At 40.9% G+C, this 24,080-nt stretch overlaps 2 protein-coding genes and 1 non-coding gene across 3 annotated transcripts; all 3 read right to left on the bottom strand.

The window, feature by feature from the left end:
- Positions 1–1,104: 1,104 nt before the first annotated feature.
- On the bottom strand, positions 1,105–16,254 carry LOC125744554 (serine/threonine-protein kinase A-Raf-like). Its single transcript, XM_049016528.1, has 16 exons — positions 16,178–16,254; positions 11,210–11,419; positions 10,394–10,497; positions 9,884–9,986; positions 9,061–9,215; positions 8,834–8,932; positions 7,837–7,972; positions 7,580–7,607; positions 7,275–7,402; positions 6,889–7,091; positions 6,461–6,637; positions 5,821–5,867; positions 5,332–5,450; positions 4,969–5,100; positions 4,736–4,870; positions 1,105–4,508 (listed from the first exon to the last, which is right to left on the bottom strand). The coding sequence occupies exons 2-16, from the start codon at positions 11,381–11,383 to the stop codon at positions 4,368–4,370; spliced, it is 1,881 nt and encodes a 626-aa protein (XP_048872485.1). The 5' UTR covers positions 11,384–11,419; positions 16,178–16,254; the 3' UTR covers positions 1,105–4,367.
- A 719-nt stretch (positions 16,255–16,973) lies between these two features.
- On the bottom strand, positions 16,974–17,056 carry trnal-cag (transfer RNA leucine (anticodon CAG)). The gene has a single exon. It is a non-coding gene; the product is annotated as a tRNA-Leu (tRNA).
- Positions 17,057–17,762: 706 nt separating this feature from the next.
- Positions 17,763–24,041, bottom strand: LOC125744564 (U3 small nucleolar ribonucleoprotein protein IMP4-like). Its single transcript, XM_049016543.1, has 9 exons — positions 23,901–24,041; positions 23,161–23,269; positions 22,314–22,397; positions 22,114–22,223; positions 21,842–21,974; positions 21,242–21,396; positions 19,063–19,157; positions 18,871–18,944; positions 17,763–18,723 (listed from the first exon to the last, which is right to left on the bottom strand). Exons 1-9 carry the CDS (start codon positions 23,901–23,903, stop codon positions 18,611–18,613), a joined length of 876 nt encoding a protein of 291 aa, XP_048872500.1. The 5' UTR covers positions 23,904–24,041; the 3' UTR covers positions 17,763–18,610.
- Between the last annotated feature and the right edge of the window lie 39 nt (positions 24,042–24,080).

Genomic DNA, 24,080 nt, shown 5'->3' with positions numbered 1-24,080 from the left:
TAAAACTTTTTTTTTTGTTTGCTTTCAATTTAGTTCAGCAATATCTTTGATTGCCTCTCAATGTTTTCAAACATGAACACTAATGCAGTGAACAGCAGCATTTTATGCTCTGACAAAGACCGTAAAACTGTGATGTAATGGTTAACTTTACATAATGAATCACGTTTTCTACTTTCCTCCCTAACTGTAATAGAAATACAATTTGGGAGACTTCAGCGCCCATCTACACTCCCCTCAGCACAGACTGGAGGATATTAAATGGAGAAACCGCATAGATATTCCAGACTTTTATTTTAAGAATAAATCCCGCAGCCATCCGTATTTTTTACAAGACAAAAAAAAATTCTAAAAAAAAAAAAAACCTAAGATTTGTCTCGTTTTAAAATAATTTGTTCTTTTAAAACCACACAAAAATAGAAACAAGTACATTTTTTACATTAAAAATGTAACTTTACACAAGACATACGTTTGCAATACAAAAAGGCAACATCCCATGTACCACTCCGACGCTGTACATCAGTGATCTACAATGTGTATTTTTCACTTCAACGCACTGATCAATTAAGTATTTCTTCAATTCTGAAGAAAACGGAAAAAGAAAAAAAAAAAAAAAAAGAAGCTCATCCGTTGAGGTCAATTTTTACTGAATCTTCCAATGGGACACTTCTGTTGTGCGCTTTTCTGAAATGGAATGCTTTGTCTACAGCCCCGAGGATGCAGATCTTTCAGGGGGAACCCTACAACACATTTCTGCTGCCACTTACCACAGTCTCAGCAGCGCTTGCAAAAATGAACTGGCTGAGAAGTGGGTGGTTAAGGTACCTGAAGGAAAATGAATGTTATTCCCTAAAGGTCCTTAAGTTTTAAAGTAATATCCAGTTTTAGAAATGGGTGAAATTTAACACAATATTCTTCTATGAAACAAAAGCTTCATATTAAGCAACCGGATGAGTGGAAACATGCACCTGGCTGGCAAGGATTGGGGTTGAATGACACAATTCTGTTTTGCTAATATTTTGCTGTGGCTTTATTTGCATCTATGGCTCCCCTGACATGTAAGAACACATTTTTCTTAATCAGACTGAAGGTGGTTTTGCAGTCGACCCCCCCCCCCCAACTGGGCTTGTATCCCTGCTGCTTCAGGCATTCAGTATATCTGCCGCGCAGTTTACCAGTGTGTTCAGATTCTTTGATTACAAAAGGACTTTTTTTTTTTTTTTAAACAAACAAACAAATCAAGAAGATAGTAACGAAAGTAAACTAGGTTTTAAAAACCTCAGGACACGATTAGATGTGTCACAGGGAAGTCAGGAGCAGTTTTAACGTGTAATGTCGAAAAAAATAAATAAAAGTGGGAAATCATCTAGGTCACTACCCTGTTTGTTAGGAAATCCCCTGAACCCAAAAACAAAAGCAACCAAAACCCTACCAAACTACCTATATTAAACGTGAATGAGAAATGGGGTAGCCAGCCCCTTATTAAAAATTAAATAATTCTAAAACTCAAATCATATATACATACGCATTTATTCTAGAAACAAAAGCTGTCAGTTATACTTGTTCTGAAGTCCTTAACCAATTGCCAGGCGATGTCATCTTTAACATGATCATTACAGGGGTGGGCAGAATCATGCATTTCAAAATGCTGCCCTATGCAGACCCGTATTCACAGTACGTCAATAAAGAACTGGCCACACCCACCAGCTTGGCACGGGACCATGTTCAACAGTCCTGTCTTCTTCAACCAGCACCTGCACTCTACATACATGTATGATTAAGGTCACTACAAGCAAACTCCTCCCAGCAACACCAGTACTATTCACTTTCTACCAGCTACAAACTGTCCAATTTTACTGCCCAAATTTCTCATTCAAAAGCTACATATTTAGATGACGTGAACGTCGACCTATACAGAACAAAGACCCTGATGGGGGCAAAATCTGTGTGTTTATATAACTGCAAGTAAGGCTAAATTCTTAGGGAATGTCCTGAGCTGCTTGTAGGGAAAAAGAGGATAAAGTGACCCAATCTGGAAGACATACTAGATGCTGTATTCTGGAAAATGACTGATTATAAACAAATGAGGAATTTCCTGACGTGTCAATGTTAGGTCACGAGTTTCCAATCTAATAAATAGATACTAGAATAGAGATTTGTGGATGCAGACCATTTGTATTAATGTATACCTGTACATAATGCAACACTGAATATTATATAGTGATGCTTCTGCCTATTACAGGTCATTTTAAGATTAGGCTGCACCTTGTAACTGAATCTGTTAACCACCAGTGTCCCTCATCTGGCAATTACCAGTGTTCCAAAAAAAATAAAATAATAATTTTATCCAGTTTTTCATTTTTTGTATAGCACTGCTGCCTGCAGGGGTCACCCAATGCCAGCCTCTGCTCTGCACACAGTGGATTTTTGTTTTTAAATATTATGACGGCCACTTTCCAGCTCAGATAATTAAATACATAACTTTCAGCATTCCGCTAGTGTGCGTTTGTGTGCATGGGGGGGTGGGGGGGGGGGGAACAGTCACATGCCTGTGGTGCCATTTTAAGTTCCTGTAAGCTGTATGGCAAGAAGCCGTAAATCCAGCTCTACAATGGATCAGCATCCCATATAGAATGCAGGCCAGTGTTATTCCCTTTGCTACCTGGATAGGCTGCCTGTGATCCTCACCAGAATAAGTGGTTAGAAGACAAATGGATGGATCCAAAAATAAGAATGGATGGAAAAAAAGCCAATTGTCTGTTTTTAATTCATTTAAATGGCGCAGATTTAGGCCATCATAGTCACAACAGACTATATTTCTGAGAAAAATAAGGAGGCCTCAGACCAACATGAATATTAAAATGTAAATAAGCAGCAGCTGAAAGATGCCTTCAGCGAATACATGCCTGCTTCAATCAGACATTAAGGCGCCAATGGTGAGGGAGAGTTGAAGCAAAATATACAAATGGACTTAAGACACCTTATTAAAATGTGCCACGAACCTGCATTTTGCTGCACAGCATTGAGCAGTAAGGCGTACTATTCTGATACAAGTTTCACAAACTGGCTATAAGGAGCAACCAACTATTTCTCTCCATTAAATCAAAGCAAACTAACACAACATTAAGGCATCCTACTTGGAACTCCAGACATCTACATGGCTAGAAACTTTGGGATTGACGTACTCCATCCTCACCGGCATGGTTGTAGAAAAAGAAACTGAACCAGGTCCAAAACCAGACAGGGCAAGGACCTCTCCAGGTTAATCCCTGAAGTCTACAGTGATGACAAAAAGCGAGCCTCTTACATGCAGACACAACCACACAGTTCAAGTACATATACAGAGCTACAGCCAACCTACCCAGTACACCAGAGCCAGTACACCCCAATCCCCCCTATCCTGGAGGAGGCAGGATCAAACAACAGTGTTTCAATATTCAGCCTACAGGGAGGCAGGCAAGGGCTTAACAATATAACTACACCACCGAATATGCAGAAACGGAGAACAACCAAAACCTGATCTTCTATAACCACATTTTACACCCAACAGGATGTCTCCTAGCTTCATGTTCCTTAAAGATGGACACTATTTCAGTAAACTAAACCATGATGATTTACTGTGTGAAGCAGCTTTGTTTCTGGCTGTTCCTTAACTCAATATTTATTCTAGCCCATCTATGGTTTTATTTTGAATAAAGGCAAATCCACAAAGCCTGTCCGTCTCTAGATTGTGGCTGCATGTTGTTTCAATAGCAGCTATTTTCAAAGGATTAACCGTTCTTTTAGGCGATGACTACTGTAAGTCTAAACACCAGCCAATTTTATTTTTAGCCAATATGTCTAAAAAGGCTGAATAGAGGATGCAGATTCTCTAATAGTCGCAGGTCTCCAGCTGTGCAATCTTATCACCAGCATATGTTGTTAAATATAAAATTTCCTAAAATCCAGCAACCCTTACAGTTTATTCTGAAAATTAGTCTACAAACACAGGTTATCTTCTCCGATTCTTTATTCTAAAGGGAATACCATGAAGGAGGCAGTCTAGTTCTTGGAGAACTAAGAATTTACAGGGACCTAACTGCCGAGTTAGGAAAGTCCTTTTGAATATTTCAAATAAGCTTGGGACATGAATGTAGATGATAATTCATTGCCACTCAGGTGTCTGCTTGTGGCTTTGCAGTTGAGCCAGTCTGGACCATCTTTGCTTTCCCTCCCTGTCTTGGTTTCAGCTGATATTTTCTACATATTGGGGTTGCAGTCATGGGCAGTCATGGCTGGTTATGTTGGGATCATGGCTGCCACCCCCGGAACTGAACAGCAGAGCAGCAGGTCTAGGGATGAGTACCCCTCCCGAATAGCGATCAGCAGTGTCACAGTGGCATCAGCCGTGTGGTGTGAAACAGGAGAGGGTTCAGATCCTCCGCATGAACAGCACGGTGCAAAGAGGGCTCCGACGCACTCCGCTCAATCTTTGGCATCAGGTCCTGAACCTGCTCAATACCGACCAGGATCTGTGCAGAAAAGCCAACAAACTGATGAGAATGAGGCTCTGTCATGACGAGGCCAACAACAGGAATTCTTTAAGTGGATTATGCTCAGATCGACAGTAGGAATACCACCAGTCAGTTTGGGTACAGCTAATATTGGGATGTATTCATGTCATAGCGTGCAAGTTTTAGCAAAGTGATGTTGACTAGCCGTGAAGACACAGAGGTAAGCAGATTCCAGGCGATCTCACCTGTGGGAAAAGGGGTCTTTCATCCAGTTTGAACTTCAGGCAGTCGACGATGAGCCTCTTCATGGCTTTTGGAGAGTTGCTGTACAGCTTACTAAGGTCGGGGGACAGATAGCCACGTCCCACCATGAAAATGATCTGAAAAAGGAAGATACAAGCAACTTTGGGTTTTAAATACCCAACACCAGCAAGGCGGACCACTTGAGGCAGACTGACAGGTTGAGAGTGGAATATACCTGATCACGGTTGCTGATGTTGGAATAAGGCAGCGTGCCAGACATCAGCTCATACAGAACTACACCATACCCATAGACGTCAGACTGGAATGTGTAAGGGTTGCTGTCTTGCATACGAATAACTTCCGGGGCCTGGAAAAAGAAGTCAACCGCTGTTATAAACAGAATCACCTACAACCTCAGCCATGGTTCTGAAGTTTTACTACTGACATCCCTGCTAGAAATACACATCAAACAGTTAGGAAGTAAAAAGGCAGTTGGGAACAGCAGTAAGAAAAACACTGAAGAAATACAGTTTGAGCCAAATGTCAGTGGTGGCAAACCGGCCTCCTGGGCTAGTCGGGAATTTCCAGTGTTACCTACCATCCAAAGAATTGATCCACTGGGCTGCTCCACCTGCTGGGACCCACTCCAGCGTGACTTGACCGTTGCCAACCCAAAGTCCCCAATCTTAACCGTCCAGCCTTCATGGAGAAAGATATCTGAGAGCTGAAGTCAAGGAGCATACAAGTGGTCCCTGGCAGTACAGCAGTAGGTAGGAGTGACAGATGCAGATGACCAGCCCCATCCCTCCATCAGGATGGTAACCAAGCAGAAGATAATCCACTTAGGGTCCAAATGGACGGTTTCACCATGATGCATCTCCATTAAAAGGGTTTTTGGGTTTGTTACTAAACTAGGGACTTAAAAAAAGTTCAACTGCAAGCTGTGAAACCAGAAAAATTGAGTTGTTTATCAGATCGGTGGAAAGGTACAGGACAAAAACAGTCATTAGAAAGTCAGCGTACAAGAAAAGACAGCTGCATGTCTATGTGGCAGCTACTTGGACAACACAAAATGTTAGAAGGATACTGTTTGATTTTAGGTCTCTGTGGATGATATTCTTAGCGTGAAGGTAGCTGGAATTAGAAATAAATAAATCATAAGGCATGGACAGGTTATAATCACCTGCAGTGCCTTCAGTTCCATCACAATATACTTTGTGCTCATCCCAACACAATAGAAAGAAGTTCACAAAAGGGGAAAGTCCACTAAAATCCCAAGATACACAATGCATACAAACCCCATCAGTGTACATGGATGTATTCAAATGCAATACAACATGTGAGTGCTGTGTGTGTGTGTGTGTGGGGGTTTGCATAGGTCACATTTGGGGACCAAAATGTCCCCAAAGTGCAGTAAAACCTGAACCTTCCTTACTTTTGGGGACACTTCCTCAGGTCCCCATTTGGATAACCTCAATTTTATAAAAAAATCTGTGAATGCAATCAAAAAAGCACAAGTGCCAAAAGTCTTGTATTTTGGTTGGTTACTTATGGTTAGGGTTAGGGCTGGGTAGGGGTTAAGGGTGTCATTGTTGGGATTAGGGCTTTTCCCCATAGAAATGTTATGAAGAAGAGTCCCCAAAAATAAACAAAGACATGGACTGCGTATGTGTGTGTGCTTGTGTGTGTGTGCGAGCACGCGTGAGAGAGAGGGCGCTCCGTCTTACTCCATGCCCTGGGCTGTCTGCCGCGCCACGTCGATGCGTCGCATAGTGTCGAACTTGGTCTCTGTGACGTGCAGGTGCCGGTAGAGGCTGCTGCCCTCACACCACTGTGTGATGATGGCAAACTTGGGCTTCGTCATGAAGCCCATGAAGAGCAAGATGTTGACGTGACGTGTCTTCCTGGAAGGAGAAAGAGAAAGTCAAACTCCGAGTCTCTCGCTACACATTGTGCCCCCCCGAGTAATAGCCAACAGCTGATAAAACAGTATCACTGGCCGACATCCTGATTAACATATCGCTGAAAGCAACCACCGCTGAGCTTTTGGGCCCCATGAAAGTGCATCATACTGGGTCCCCAACGAGGACTAATCCAGTTATGCTCCATCATCCCCTGGCTCCACTTATACATGTGACACGTGAGCTGGGCTGACCTGAGCACCTGCATCTCATTTTTGAAAGCCTGCAGCTGCTCTGGCGTGGGGTCCGTCACCTTCAGGATCTTCACAGCCACATCCCCATGCCACTTGCCCTTGAAGACGGTCCCAAAAGACCCCGTGCCAATGCGCTTCAGAATGGTGACCTCACTTGAGTGCACCTCCCAGTAGTAGCTGGAGTCCCGGTTTCCACCGCGGTGCTGAAACACATTTCCATTCACCAAAGTAAGGACATCTCCAGTTTACATGATTAAATATGTGAGAATTAGAACTTGATTATGCTAGATCCTGATACTGAAATTCTAACGCAAGTAGAAAAGAAAAGAAAAAAAAACGCACAAAAGTGAACCAGGGTGCCAGCAAACAGCTGGAAACCAACTCACCACTTTCTTTTTGTCATCTGAGGAGGACGACTTTCGCTCTTTGGTCTCTGAAGGAGACTTGGGAGGCCGTTTCCCAGGCGAACCAACAGAAGGAGGACTGGTGGAAGGTTTAGACAAAGTCTCCAATCCTGGAACCAGGGGAGCAAACGCACAGAAAACTTTGACTGGAATGGGGGGGAAAAGACTGAGACTCTCTTCAGTTATGGGTTTACAACTTGAATCAAACCTCAGCAGAATAATAAACTTAGAAGAGATGCAGTCCTGCAAGTTTTATTTATAAAGTAAAAAAATAATCAAACACTCACCCATTGAGTTGTTTTTAATTAGTGCTTCCTACAGACAAAAAGGCAATGTACGCATTTTAGATATCTAAATACAAAACCAATTACAATCAAAAATAAAGGAAATGACATCTTAATGCACATAACAGGAAACCTTCAGAACATTCTTTTGAATTGCATGGGGAGATACACCATCTTACAGTCTCAAATTCTCCGCCCAGATGAAATTGAAAGAAAAGCTGAACCATAAGATTAGATAGCCAACAAGTACCAAAGCTCACCTCAATAAGCCCAGGCCCTACTGTGCTGAACATGTGGACGTTGGGAGTCGATGTGGACCGGTGCCGCTGAAGGGACTGGCTGCCAGAGTCATGGGGGGGGAAGTGGAATGCCGAAGACGGTGACAGCAGCCCCCGCCTGAGAGAAAAGTGGGAGAATGGTACAGATGAAATGGTATAAACCATGACTCAGGTTAAAAGATCAATACACACAGGATTCACATTAAATGAATATTATTGCATTAAGTGTCATCAAATCAACCACATAGACAGTACCCCTCCAGAATGTCCTGCCTTCCATTTGGGTTTTCAACTTGCATTTAAACTGCAGACTAAAACGAAGGTTGAATGGCATTTCCTAAGTGTTTCTGGTTTGAATATTAGGAGGAATTAATCCTAATGTTTTTTTCTGCTCAAACAAAATCTGAATTAAACTGCATGTTGAAAAAAAGTATCCAGGTAATTTAAACTGATCTTTAGTGTATTTATGTAGAAATCAGTCACAATACTATCATGAATAGGCACTTTTGAATCAACACACTATATGGTTACACATGCAAAAAAGTTCATAAAACCACCCATTCTTTAGACATAAAACTAGTCCCTAGGTTACTGTTCCAAGTTGGTCTTAGTCTAATTTGTAGGTAAGTCAGAGCAGTTGACAAATAAAAATAATCAATACATACTGATTAAGGTAACTTTATACGGTACTGTACAGTGCCACAGGCCAAAGCACCACTGAAGCAGTGCAGTGTGTTCATGTCACTAAGTAGTGCTGCATTCGCTATCACAGTCCATTGTCTTTGACTCTAAAATTTTATATAATAGGCTTTATGGCAGCGTGTTTGTAAGTACAGGGTTCACTTGAACACATGCGTTGTAATATTCAGTAGCCTAAGAACTACAAAAACGAGTTTTAATTGTGGTTTTCACAAAATAGACTGAAAAATCCAACAAAATAGAAGGGTGAAGATCTTTTCATATGCCAGAAAGAACTTACTTCGGCTCTGGGTTTACTTCCATGTCACTTTTGGATAAGGAGCTGTCTGGTATGAGTATGGTGATTTGAGGATACTCATCTAGGCATGTACTGGGTAATCTGTTAAAAAAAAAAAAAAAGACCACGGTCTGTTAGTCGCCTGTCAGTGCAAACACCAGGGAACCCGCAGAGCTTCAGGGCAAAACGCAAACCCTTCACTCGCGCGTGTTGTGTGATAAAGCACTCACATCTTGTTCATTGTGTCCATGTCCACACACACTGTCGGCACCTTGCTGCTGCAGTGCTGATGGAACTTGTACCCGCAGGTCTGACAGCGGAAGCCATTAAAGAGAAATTTGTGGCAGAAATCACAGTAGGCCAGCTTCAGGAAGGTCTTACGCACCTGTGGACAGTAATTGGAACAGCCAATTGGTGAATGACCTGACAGTGACATCTCCTCTCTAATGGTGGCAGTGATATTGGCAAAATCAGGGTACTGAGTAAGGGACACCCTGCCGGTCTATTAAAGAATAAGGTCAATTTAAGTTATCGATGGACCAACTAGGGGCACCGCGGTGGCGCAGTGGTTAGCGCTACTGCCTCACAGCAGGAAGGTCCTGGGTTCAGTCCTGGGTCCTCTCTGTGTGGAGTTTGCACGCTCACCCCATGTTCACGTGGGTTTTTCACGGGGGCTCCAGTTTCCTCCCCCGGTCCAAAAGCGTGCAGGATAGGTTGATTGGCGAGTCTAAATTGGCCCTGTAATTGTGTGAGTGTGTGCGCCCTGCGGTGTGTTGGCGACTGCCCAGGGTTGGTTCCCGCTGTGCCCATTGTTCCGGGGATAGGCTCCCAGTTGGGATTCAGCAGTTTCAACAAATGGATGGATGGACCAACTTGTGCAAACATGGGAGGACAACCCAAGGCTTTGAGATGAAACTAATACTCCATGAATGATACCATCTCTACCTGTACCCTACAAATGTTATGAATATACCCAAAATGGTTTTATTGAAGAAAAAAGGCTGATTTTACAAGGGAGAGACATGGGTGAATTCCCACAGCAGGATCACTCACAAAGTTGTGCATGGTAAGGGGGACGTCATCCAGGACCTCCACAAGCAGTTCCTCCCCAACAAGCGGCGTAATGTCCGTGCTCCAGTCGGTCAGTCTTTTGCGACTAGGACAGACACACATGTGATGTGTGCGTTTTCTGCACATCCACAACACACTTATCTGCTAGAGTGACCAAGCTCTCGTGAAGTTGTACTGCTTAAGATGGTGTGGACGACTGGTTCTAGAAGCATTGGAATCGGGGTTGAGAAGGCTGGTCTTGATCCTTTGTAACTCAAAAATTTCTACTTGACATTTACATGAGATCTGGCAGCATCAGCACTAATGGACTATACATATATTTCTCAGATTAGTTCATTTCAAAATTTCTCACACACACCCTCACAGACATACAGACAAGTTTCATTTATGTTTAAATACAAAATGATCAGATCAGGAAACACCAGTACCGCAAACCAGTCCTGATCTTTCTGCAACTTTAAGCAAGAGAGCAGAATACAACCAAGCACTTACCCCTCAAGAAGACGAAAAACAGCACAGCAATCCTGGCTGAGTCCTCGCACTTTCAAGGCCTTGTCCAGGCTGTCTCGGACTGTCTGTCCAGGCCGAACATTCACCTGGAGATGCAGAAGGTTGACCCGCCATTAAAGAGGTCATTCTACTGCTAAGCACAACAGAATCTAAAGTTAAAGAACTCAGACTGTCATTGCATACAAGACAGCAATCTGTAACTAGAGGCAAACATACTTCTGGAAATGTAAAAAGAAGTTGGTAGCTCTAACTGCACCTTCATAATGCCTTTAAAATGCACTCATATGCAGCCTGTACATATATCTTAACATCCTAACATACCTTAACAGCTTTATTGTACATTAATAAACAATATAAGCAGCATTATAATCATATAATTTTATATTTATTAATCTATAGTACACCTGTTAAGATACTGAATGTTCAATGAATGCATAATAAATGCATTGATGTAGTTAATGCAAAACGTTACTAAGAAGTTAAACCAAATAAGACTAGAAATGCAAAACTAAGCATGTTTCCTGTCATCAACAGAATGACATTTTGAAATCTATTGCATTAATATTCTCAGTATTTATTCCCAAATGACATGAATCTGCAGAAAAACGGCAAAGTCCTTGTGCTGCGGTGTTACAAGTTAAAATCACTGTTAAAATCAGACCAATTCAGGTCAACTATCATGATGCGTGTTCTTAATATTAGACCTGTAACTAATATAAGCATTGCAAAGCCAGGACCTGCAGCCCGAATATTCGACACATTAAGTCTAAGATACGCGACCCTACGGCAGCCACCCACCACAGTGCGCTGCTTATTAGGGAGGTAGACACGAATGGTACCACCACCACCACGGGGCAGGTCCTCCGGGCTGGTCTCCACAGAGGAGGAGCAAGACGAGGAAGAGGACATGGTGGGAGGCAAAAGGAGTGGAGGGGGGCGTGCTGACAGACTCAAGCCACTGGACAGCTTCATTCAATGGGGGCACAGACACAGAGCCTCACCTGGAACCTGAGACACACAGACAAGGGGGGGGGACACCAATTAGAGTAAGGCACATAAGGCAAAGAAATACATGCCACCATTTTAAAGGGAATGGTCGGCATTAAATATCGGCTAATTTCTAACCACTGTGCGATACTGATGGGATGTAACAGAAAATGGTGCATTACTCAACTGTTCAGTACGCCCCAGCCGGTTCAATACACACACGAACAGTATTATGATATGCCTGTCATTTTCCTTTTTGTATTGGCACAAATATGACAGCTTTATCCACAAAAGAAAATACATATTAAAAAATGGGGTCAACTTATTTGAGGGCTAGAATTTACACAACAGCAGATGGCGTAAATTATCCACCTCCTGGCTTAAAGTACTTGCACATTTCAGATGGATTCAACGTTTCGATGCTCTCAGCCACTCGATAACTGGTTGATATAATGGGAAGCCATGGAACTGGTTTAGCAGCTGGCATGAATTGTACCACACCGCACTTAAATGAATGTAAATTAATGTGTGTGTATATTTTTTATAGATGTGTGCACATGCCCTTGCGCTGTAGTGGGGCTGTGTGAAGTGTGGCGAATGAGGCGAAAACCGCACTGTTGGTATCAATAATGGTGAAAATGAGTATCTAATCAGATACCAATATTTTATATCGATTAGTATCTGAGAATCGATTTAACAACTCCAGTCTCATTTTCCATTCCAGCGTCAGCTATATCTTCCGTTTCTGATCTTTCGCAGTACATCTTTAGTGATGCAGCAGTGAAAAAAGTCCCCCCCCCTTAAGGAGTTTCCAGCTGCGCCACTTTCCGAACGTTGTGTAGGCTATTTAAACTGGTATTGATGTAAAAGAACAATTCATATCATAACAATAATAAAAAACATTTTTCGGTATGAACCAGTATACCGCCCAGTACTACCTGTACCCCCCATGCCCAAAAATTATTTTTATGAAATATCTACAAAAACTTGACAACACACCAAAATATCAATATGCCTAGTGGGTGCACATTACCAACCCTTTAAAAACACACACACACATTTAATGCGTGACTATTTCAATTAGTACCACGTTTTCACCACAAAATCTAATTTAGGACTTTCGCATAACTCCCTAAGCACAGCCAAATTTTAGGGCATCACATTCAATTAAACAAGCCAAAGGCCTATGTCTGGAGAGCAGCAAGACAGCAGGCTGGTTATGGAAACTGCTGGAAGCAAGAGCACAAGCCTGAGGGAACAAGCAAAACTGCCAGTGCGTCCATATCAGCACTCTCTAGGGGCAAAACTTGGCAAGATGTTCCTCTGCAATCAGCAAGACAGAAGGGCAAGTAAAGTGGGTTTTCCTGCATTTATAATATTCTTAAACTGCTTGTCCAGAAGAGTTTACCAGGAAGGATAAACAGTATAAGTATGTCCTCCAACTAAATAGTGCCAAGAACAGGCACTAATTACAATCTGTTATATACAAAGGAACTTTACATATTTACATACTTCCCGCCATCTCTGCCTGTCATGTGGCTGTCCAGGTAAGACGGCAATCCATCCACACTTGGAGAGTCATTGCTAGAGCTGCAATTGTAACCCTGGGATGCTAATTGGTCAACACTTTTGCAAAGTAACTTAGCTTCATTCATTTATGCAAGTGGACATTTCAGTGACTGATTAAGGTTCAGTCCTTTGCTCCAAGGAAAAAGCAGCAGGGCTTGTCATGGGACTAAAAGTTACAAGTTCATTACCTATATCACATACATGCCTCTCATTCCTCGAGACTCAATCTTAAAATCTAAGGACATTTTTCCACCACACCAAGAACTGTAATTTTGGTACTTTCTTGAAGTACCAAATACGGTACTTGACACCAGTGGTTTTCCATGACATAATAACGCGAGACAGGGTATTTTGTAATGAATTTGAAAAATGCTTATAGTAGGACTGGATGATTTACGATATTAACGATGCATGTTATGCACATACAATTCTTACACCGCTAGTCAGCTATATTAAAATAAAGCTTTTTCTTACTTTCAATTCTGTACACACATTATAGCGCAGAGGGTTAAAATTTCACTAAAATATTTTTACTCTGTTACTCTGTCATAGGAAAAAAATTAGTAAGCTTTGAAATTTTAATTAGTCTATTATTCATTTTATAGATTCTTAAATGTTTAGAAAACAGTTTAAAGTTTTACCTCCGCTGCTTTTGCATGAGCACTGCAGATGTTCTCAGAGACAATCATAATTATTTTCATCCTTGTCGTTTATATCACTCGAAGGCGGAGTTGTGAGAAATTTATGAACTCATTTGTTTTATACATACCCCAATATTTATTACAACAAAATCACATTGTTAGGACAGCATGCTATGTGTCTACTGCATTAGTATATTCAACAAGATACTTCTTAATTTCTTATTGTGCCATCTGGATCTTTTTGTTGTACATGTTCTTACGATCAAAGCGCATTTTTTCTTCATTTATCATTATTTTCTGAGTTTGCAATTGTTTTCAAGGTGCCATTTGTATTTTATTTCAGCAGCAGGCTATTTGCATGAGCAAATCGACAAAGAAAGCATTTCAAGTCCCACCCCAAAGTACCAAAGAAGCACCCCAGCTGGTTTGGCACTTTCAGTAATGGAACTTTTGGTACTGGTACTCAAACGGAAGTCAACGGAAAAGCGAAAGTACCATACTTGGTGCGGTGAAAAACCACCCTACATTTCCTTACTGCTGTAGGCCTGGTTGCCTGCCAGGCCTCAGATTTAAACCACCACTGCGTAGCTACAGAAAAGATATAAAAACGTCTGTCATTACATTAACACAAAACACCACCAAGCATTGCGGAAAGAACTTAATGCCTGAATGCCTCTTCTGGGAATCTTTCTACCCAGAAATCCCAACCCAATTCCACTTCAAACTTCCCAAGTAACAGCAAAGCAGATGTTTAACATCCACCATAGCAATGCCAACTTCAACAAGAACAGTACCCCCTATTTACTAGTGCACACATGACTAATACTCATACAAACTAGATAAACCAATAACCACTACAGTATATATTTGGTATGTAGCAAAATTCTGGCGAAAAAAATGCAGCTGTACAGTAAAGAAACAATCCTTTGCTAGTAAAGCACAAGATGAAGTACAAGATTACATTAGCCAAACTATGACAAAACCCACTGAGAATGAAGATTTTTATGCAAGCATATACAAATTTTGAACAAGCTAATGTAACATTTCCATAAACAATTCAATGAGCAGGAACATAAATGTAAAAGACATTTTCATTTTTATACTTCTAATTCAGAACAAGTCTGCAATAGTTAAAGAAAAAAATGATTTTCACAAGAGGAAACTGTGTGGAAATAAAGGCCAACACAAATAAAGTAGTTACACAACTTGTCCTGCCAAGAAGGTTTTAATAGAACATTTTCTAACATACTTTCAGGTTCTGCAAAGCTTGTAATTTTCTTTTGCCAGGATAATGTCAGGTAAGCTAGGCCCAATGCAGAGGAATTTACTATAATACCATAAAAGCCAGTCTTCAAAACCATTTGGTCTTCTATTCCAGAAGAAAAACTAATGAACATATGCGAATGTCTATAAACATAATACAAAGACAGTATGTAATATGTTGAAAGTGGCACGAACAGGGTCCCTTTAAGAGCAAGACACTTAAATACCTACTGAAACACCTATTCAGATAACTCACTATAACTGTTAGTGATTGAAGAGTTTAGCATTCTTTCCACGGATGTACCTCGGCCGCTTAATCCCATTCCCAAGAAGCTGGTTTCTTAAATAACACGACATCATGGGAAGTAGAGGCACTGACTAGAGGTCCTCTTATGTATAAGACATCAATGTCAAAACACTACTATTCCTACCCCACCAGTTATGCACCTGGCACAAATTGGATATGAGGAGGAAGACTAGGAGGGCCCCTCTCCGGCGCCGAAAACCCGCAGGTACGCGATCAAGGTAAATTGTGTTCCGGTAGTAAGCCGGCCAGCTACTATTAATTATACAAAAGACAACGTAATACAGTATCGACACATTATGTCCCGTCAAAGGCAGAGCAGCCACCGAGTAAGACTGTCTGCTCTCTCTAGCCGTCCAGATGTCACTTCCAGTTTGTCTCGTTACTACTCACTGCTAATCGTGGCTAGAACTATTTTACTAGAAGAGGCAGGAAAGTAGCTACGGGTCAGAGAAACGTATGGGTTAAGCAGCAAGCCAAACAATTACCCTTTTTCGCGCATAAACTAGCTCTCTGTTAAACACACAGGACTAGCCACTAAGATAAAGAGCACATCGGAATGCTCCTTGCTAACACATGGTAAGTTAACTTGTTCTTTTTCTGAATGGTTAGCTGGTTAGCTGCCTGATTAGAGTAGAGTAAAACTAGTGACTGCCGATCGCCCTTCGGTTCACAGCTTAACACCTGCTTCCTGATACGATCTTTAATGCAAACCGGTATTGTGTACATCTGGAAAGGCTTGCTCCCTCTTTGTTGTTTTCTAAATTCACGCCAGGTGTTTGTCACACTGAAACTGGCTACTGTTTCTGAGACGGAAAGGGATTAGCAGACTAGCTACTTTTACTCCCCTCCACTTTTAAAAGTTGCAGACTGCAGAATAAACTGACTCAAGATTTAAAAGAAAGCATTTCTAACCCAGAAAGACGATAAATTAAATTCTCTGTAACAAAGAGATAATCAGATATTTTCCTTAATGTATTTTTTCTGAAAATAAACACCTACCTGCGTCGGCCATCTTGAATACTCTCGAACTGAAGAACAAGGCAAGAATTTCTGTGTCGACAGAGCGGAACAAGCGCATGACGCTTCTCCATTGGTTCATTCTTGAAATGGGCTTCGCTGATTGGGTAACGAGTCCTACGAATTCTAAAATTACCTGGCTCTCTGCTAATGGGGTGGTTATTAGATCTGCATGGCTGCAGCTACTGCTGTCTTAAAAGACACCGTATAAACATTTTTCCTTTCCTTGCTTATGGGAAACATTCTCGGAACTTGCTGGATGGTGAATTTGCTAGAGTTACTTGTCCTCTACATATATGTGTTAGGTATTTAGGATATTTAACAAAATATTTAATAACATAATGTATTACTGAAGAAGTATTAGTAGTTTAGTATGAAAATGTGCCTTGAAAGAAATGTGCTTGTAGGAGGTGTAAGTGCAGCACAGAACAAATCTCGATCATGTAACATGGAAGGTTAGTATTTGGTCGGATTTCAATAAGAGAAATACCGAAACTTCGAATATAAGTCCTGCATTTCTCTTTAGATTGCGCACTGAAACAGAACCCATGGGTGAATTTTCATATATACCTGTGAAAGAATACATGACTACATGCATAATAGTGTTACTACCTCCCTAGTAACAGCAAGACACGTGCCCTCTGACTGATCGAGTTCTCGCATTTGAAAGAAAAATAATAAACGAATTCAATTTAATTTTAGCATTATTAAACAACTCGTTCCTTTAAAAGAAGTTTGATAATCAAATGTTTTAACTATGAAATATTTTAAAATATACTGTCAGAAGTGGGATTCGAACCCACGCCTCCAGGGGAGACTGCGACCTGAACGCAGCGCCTTAGACCGCTCGGCCATCCTGACTCTTAGACGATTTTGTTGTTCTTATAATTAAAATAGATATCGTCGTCTTCATGTAGAATCTCTCGAAAATAATATAATACTTCAAAATTATGAGTCTAGTGTTTTTAATGAACATTTCGGATTTCTTACAAAGCTCTAAAGTTACACATGTAACCAGGAAATAAAGATTTGCGGATTTTAGTTCCAGCTCAGCTAAAACAGTAACATATGAAAAACAGACAACTGCTGAACAAACTGAGTACATTGTAATATATGGTACCACAACATACTGCATTTTGGAAACTATAAGGGAAGTAAGAATAATGAGAGATGAAGGATTTCTTAAGATTTGATTCACCACTGATCCAAAGTCAATAAGTTACAGATGGATGATATTCAGCATTGTCTCCCCTCCCAAAGACTGCCACAGATCAGTAAGGAATGCATTAAAATCTTTGAAGAAATGCCAAAGAAACTTAGTATGATACCTGATGAGTAATCTGCTGGCATTTTTGCCTGTGTTCACCATAACAAAAACACAGAACAAGAATGGTCATGAGAGGATACTGCAGAGGAAGCCATAGCTCCATTAAAAATGTTTTGTAGACAGGCGAGATAATATTATTCTTTTTGGTTTATGTGCTCAGTGTTATGTTTTGATAACCAACACCAAAACCTCATCCCAACTATGAGGCATGGTGGAGATGGTAAAATGGTGTTAGACAACTTTCACAATCAAGTGGGCTTTATTGTCATATCATACGTACATTGGTGCAACACAACATTCCTGCATGATTTGGAACACAGGCTGAAACATCTTTGTATGAAGGAATCGGCCAAATTACCATCAAATTGCAGTGCTCTTTCGCTCAGTAGAATCCAGTTGAGATTATTTCCAATTGAGGTTCAAACTAGTTACCACATACAACCATCCATAACTGCTCATCCTGATCAATAAAGATAAATGCTGTTTGTTGTCCATCATTATTATACCTTTTATGAGACTGGGTCACACAAAACCAGATATAGATTTCCCCCCAGAACACCAATGAAAAATACTTACTAACCTACTTGCAAAGCTCAAAATTGCAATTGAAGAGATGGATCCAAGGAGAAAAACACAATTTCTACAGTATAAACTTCCCTTAGGGCAAATAGAAATTGGTTTGGTTACAGAAATGCTGAAAGATTCCTGTTAGAGAAAGGGGAATGCAATATTTTTTTTGCTTTAAAAAAAAATAAAAAATTCACAACATCTGGGTTTCATGTCCCAATTTTGGAGCTTACTTACAATGCACTGTTTCAACAGAAAATATCAGGATAATCAGAAAATTATTCACACAACCAATCAATCAATGAGCAAGCCAAAGAGCTTGGACAAAAAAAAAAAAGTGAAACACCAACCTGCTGTATAACAAACCTCTTTGCAACCTGGTCAATTACCTATAGCCAGTATTCACTAATGTTGAAAACAGGAAATTATGGCACCAATAAATTACTTCTCTGAAGCAGTAGTAGATTCGCCGAGTAACAAATATGATACAAAAACTGTTTTTTTGGTCCCAAGTCTCACAGCTACTCTGTGGTAAGAACCCGACGCTTTTTTGCTGTATGCATGTAGCTGTGCAGACGCCACTCCACCTCTGCCGTGGCCTCGTTCTCCAGAGTGCCGAGCTTGATCATATACACTGTGACGAGACAGGAAAAACAGACTGACTCAAGAGAGGGATCCACTGCGGGGGATAGAATCATACAGGTAATTCTTATTTACACCACGTCTGTATTTACTAGGCATGATTTAAATGACAAGCATATTTTCAAATTATGCGACTTACATTTCATTTCAAACCTTGGCCCCACTTCTGTCAGTTCAATATTCTTGTGGTCAGTTTTCTTATACGTGTGATGTCTACAAACAAGAATTACCAGAGCTCAAAAGAAACATTCAGGATCACAGCATCCAAATTACGACGTAGGTTAACCAAAGGATTTATAAAGGGTAGAAATGGAATTCTTGTCCGTCTCACCTGAAAGAAACATAGTCTTCCTGATTGGAAAATGTGATCACACGTTTGCTGTCTTCCTTGGGCACTGGAAACAGATACTTCAGGATGTTGGACACCTGAATAGAGAAGTATTTCCAGATGAAAAGCATTACTACCATGACTTGTGTGACCAGTTTGAATATCACAAATCCAAAAAACCTCCGTACCAGACTGTGGCTCACTTAAGGAGCATATCAAAGTATCAAAGGGAATCAATAATAAGACTTCGATGTACAGTCAACCACCGCAGCTTTCCTCATCATGCTTTCGCTATATCTTGGCCCCAACATAAGAAATGGTGAGTTTTGTGATGGCTGCAAATGACATGCAAAGGCCAGCGGACGACACATAAAGGTTTAGTAAATTATAAATGCATAAAATATATGTACAGTGCTGGTTTGGAGGACATGTTCAAGGCAGCCTCTCGCAGTGGCCTGTAGTGATCTTTGTATCTCACGTTTCTTGCATTTCTTCTTGTTTTTTCCGCTCCGCTCACATGGTCGCTTTGCTCGCCGAGGGGGACCAAGGAAAATTTCACATTCACATCCAGATCACGGAGGACCTGTGACTCTAACCCCCGCAATGTGGTGAGGTTGACCTTTGCCAATCAAACCAATTGTAAATAGCGGGAGAAGAAAAGGCTGACATCTTTAAATAACCATGAGTCTAACTCGGAAAATATCCAAAGCTACTCACCATAATAATATATTAAATGAATATTATATAATAATATGAAGCGCCATACATTACTTGCACTTCAACAATACTGGATTACGTGAACACAAATGGAAATACTAATTGCGCCTATGTAACACTGATTGGCGATCAGAACTGTCACGATTACAGTTAAAGTCAATTACTAATAAGCACAGATTAAAATGTTCCTTCTCAATTACTCGACAAGCTGGAGGGACTACGGCACATAGTGGATGAGGGTTCAAATAAAAAGTTCCATGGAAGAACCTCTGATTAAAACTGAGTGAAAATGAAGTCGTCTGTCAGTATTGTAAAGCAGAACTTAAATATCACCACAGAACGACAGCAATGCAAATACATCTTACAGGAAGACATTCGGGATTGATCGACTCGCCCAATATCGTGAGGTTAGCCAAAGATGTGTGTCATTTAGCCTCGCGGAGTAGCATAGTCTGTCTTCGCCATCACGTCCGCTTAAATTATTTTGCTTAATTTACTTTCTATACTTCCTGTAAGTCAAAATAATCACTGCTAAAACAAAGCTTGATCCTGTTACTTAGCCACATCTTACATAATATGTTCCATAATGACTGGATTAATATTCATCTTTTTTTGTTAACATATCGTGTGTTTTACGACCAAATGAGACTGGGAAAAATACACTGCGATATTTAGGAGTTGAAAATTAACTAGACAGCCAAAAAGAACTTTAGTAGCAGAGTCTGTCAAATAAATTGGTGGTGTTGCTGTGTGTTGTGACAACAGACACAAAGCAATTCTGAGAAATCAATTACTTTTCCTCAATAATGGAATATAAAATATTTCCATTCATTGAAAGATAAATGCCTTTTTGCAGCCAGTCCTGCTCGCTTTTCCCGTCTTTGCTCATTTTTGTTTAATTTTTCACAAATGTTCTAAATAGTCTAAGAATGAGTCCAAGGGCCTGGATGAGAATGATTGTGACTGTCTCGCAGATCTCATGCAAATGCAGCCTTTAAACTAAAGCTTGCAAAGTTTCCAGTGACTGAGTAAAAAGGTTTTAGTGCAACTTCTCGACGGTTTGAACCCAACAGACTATTGCGGTCCTTACGATGTGACAGTTGCATGTGCATGAAATATCAAGTGGATATTAACATCACACGTAACAACACCATATGTTTTAGTGTGTCCCCTGCAACGATAGGCTGATTCCTGCCTCGCGCTAATTATATTATATATTACATTATGTATAAATGATTGCTCTGTGAATCATCAGCTTAATCAGTAGATTACTTGATTATTGATATAATTGATCGTGACAGGCTTATTGGTGATGCAAATGTATAACATTTTTACCCAGTACAGCGCACTGGATAAGGTTGTATGAGAAATAAGAACATGTGAAGTAAACGAATGTTAAAATATCTCATTAAGAATCTATAGCAAAAACAACATGAGCTAAAACCCACATTCATGCTGTACTCACTCTCTGCCCCAGGCGTGAGGTGAAGTTGTGGAAGATGAGGTGTGGGAAGGCCTCGGACATGGTGCCGATGTCTGGGATGTCGTGTCTCATAACCACGTTGTACAACGTGAAGTAGGCTGTAGGTCCAAATGGCAAGTGGCACACGACCAGGCCGTCTGTGGGTGGGAATACAGGTAATGGTAAACTACTGGACACTTTATTCTAATCCATATTTTTATTATCATTTTAATCTGCCCATTTCTTCCAAAGATTCTTCCAAATATCCATCTGCCACAGCTCCACGGCCGCTAGACCCCACGACCCTGCCCAACACCCAGTCTATGCAAGCATTAAACAGTCCCTCAGACCCAGGGGGACCGACACAATCCTCATAGCCAGCCTTATCAGTGTCAGTGGTTGCACTGAAGTCACCCATGACCAGGGGAGCTACTCCCGTTGAGAGCAGGAAAGTGTCATGCCTGTTCGGTCCGAGCAGACATGAGATGTTCTACTGTGGCTGGAGTGCCAATCCCACCACCAACCCCCAAATTTTCCCCAGCAAGTTGGAGGACTGCGTTCTGTGTCATTTATACACTTCAGCATGTCTCACTATATACCTACCTGGCTGGCCTCGGGTCTCATGTAAAATCACCAGGTCTGTGACCTCAGCCGCACGGCAGGCCTGGACCAATGCTTTCACCTCGTGGTTCCCTCTGTTCATGCGCTGAGCCCCTGGGAAGATGAGCTTCACTTCCTGATAACCACAATGAGGACCAAAGAAGTCAAAAACACAGACTGCAATGCTGGACCTCACTGAAACATGGCTGAAGGATAATTATCAGGTTTTCAGTTAAAATTTACTGCTATGCTCCATGTATGGCACTGTAACAGACCTTGGCGAACATTTTAAGTCTGGAGCTAGGGTCTCTAGATGTCGTCACCATAATTTTTGGGTCTTCGACTCCACCCCATTTATACTCATCATCAGTGTGACTGCTGACACCTGCCAAAAAAAATAATAAATCACACTCATTTCCTGTAGTTACCATCAGAGTGTTGACAGGACATAAACAAAGTCATAAGTTGTGTTCACCTTCTGCTCCCTCATCATCATATTCAAGAAGCTTCTGGAGCTGCAAGGCCTCCTTACGAATCTCTGTCGGGAGGAGACGATTCTCTGGAAGATATATGAAGCCCTTAGTACTGTGGTTATGGGATGTATAGAAAGACTACACAATCATACAGACTTGAGGCAATAAACATAATCGGTGCATTGCATAATTAGGGCTGTTTGATGTGTTTCTACAAAAATCACATTACAACGATCTACACCACAACATGACAGAATTCACAAAAATATAAAATACTTTAGTATCATTCATCTATTCAATGACTTGTCATTAGGGAAGGTGGGCCCCTTGGACCTATCCTAAGCAGTACAGGATGCCAGTCCAAAGCACAGCAGACCTACACAGTCACACACACACACAAAGTACAAACCATCAGTTATTTTAGAGACACTAATTCACCTAAATGCATATCTTTAAACAATGGGAATAAACCAGAATATATGCAGGAAGCCTGGGCAACACTGACATAGCATGCAAACTCCACACACAGCAGGGACAAGACTGCAACCTTCAACCTATTAGTTCTAAAATATCCATAAAGGTGACACTGGGGAGCTTCTTGAGTAATGTTTCGGGGTAGTTGCCAACCAGGTGTGACAAAGGGCAACTCACCTGTTGCCCACTTTCGATTAAAGTTTTTCAAATATTGACCGAGCAACATTGGTCAGGAACACTGCCAGGCAACAGTGCTTAAAGTTACCGTGTATCGTCACGCTTTGCTTTCAACTAGATAATTCTGGAGGGAATGGCTTCTCATAACGTTGTATACTACGGTAAAAATCTAGAAATTAACACGTGCGAGGCTCTTACCGTCTAGGGCAGATTTTAACTTGTGTTTTTTCTCCTCGATGGTGCGCAGCTTGTCCTCCTGAGCCTTCCGGTACAAGTACTCCCTCCTAAGCCTGGCTTCCCGTCGCAGCTAAATAAATACAGAAAGCGAAGATTAGCGACAACAGCTACCAATTTCTAATTGTATTTTTTTGTCCCCGATCACACGCTACAGGTTTCAAGGAGTATATTTCAGTTCCAGTTTTATTTCCATACACATTAGACGATTTGGATGGGTATACTGTACAAAAACCATCAAATTTATCGGCCTTGTTGAGGTAGCTATATGTAGCTATGACACGAAACGAAACGCCGTTATTTCTGACAACCAGGACAATATCATTAAACTTACTGACAGTTAAATGTATATTACAAATTATATTGTTGTGTTTAACATGTTGGATGCAATTTCGCTGCCGTCTCCACTATTTGGAGGATTAATTGCAGAAGCAAGAATAACGTCACGTCATGTTATTAGTATGTTTTTAAAGAAAAACGTCCGACGAACGTCGTATAAGTAGATATACAGAAAATGAAGCAGATCTCTGTATAATTCAGCTTCACAAACAGGCAAGTACTCCTAATTGGATACAGGGTTCTTGTTTTTAATGACCCGAAAGTGAGTTTCAGCTTTCTTCATGGAGTAACTCGGCAAGAAAACGAAATGAAACACAATTTTCAACATATTACTTTAGAACAATTCTACATTTGAACAAACTTACCATAATGTCAGCTCCGTTTTCAGACACCACATGGGTCAATGAAAAAGACGGATTTCTATTCGACCGTATGCGAACCAATAGTTGACATTGTTACTAAGAAATGACCAATGAGTTTTCTCAGTTCTTAAAAGTTTTGTCCTATCCGTGGGAGTTACTGAAAGATTAATATCCGACTTTGAA

This window comes from Brienomyrus brachyistius, chromosome 6 (genome assembly GCF_023856365.1).
Source record: "Brienomyrus brachyistius isolate T26 chromosome 6, BBRACH_0.4, whole genome shotgun sequence".
NCBI classification, from domain to species: domain Eukaryota; kingdom Metazoa; phylum Chordata; class Actinopteri; order Osteoglossiformes; family Mormyridae; genus Brienomyrus; species Brienomyrus brachyistius.
Note: the sequence above shows the minus strand (reverse complement) of the source record. Positions and strands in the feature narration are given on the sequence as shown.

Coding starts and splice junctions, on each gene's coding strand:
- LOC125744554 (XM_049016528.1), bottom strand. CDS start 11,383: ATGAAGCTGTCCAGTGGCTTGAGTCTGTCAGCACGCCCCCCTCCACTC. Junction 8,933..9,060: donor ATGGACACAATGAACAAGAT/GTGAGTGCTTTA, acceptor TTTTTTTAACAG/ATTACCCAGTACATGCCTAG. Junction 7,608..7,836: donor TAGGGCCTGGGCTTATTGAG/GTGAGCTTTGGT, acceptor TTTTGTCTGTAG/GAAGCACTAATTAAAAACAA.
- LOC125744564 (XM_049016543.1), bottom strand. Junction 21,397..21,841: donor TGAGACCCGAGGCCAGCCAG/GTAGGTATATAG, acceptor TCCCACCCACAG/ACGGCCTGGTCGTGTGCCAC. Junction 18,945..19,062: donor GAAGACTATGTTTCTTTCAG/GTGAGACGGACA, acceptor TCTTGTTTGTAG/ACATCACACGTATAAGAAAA.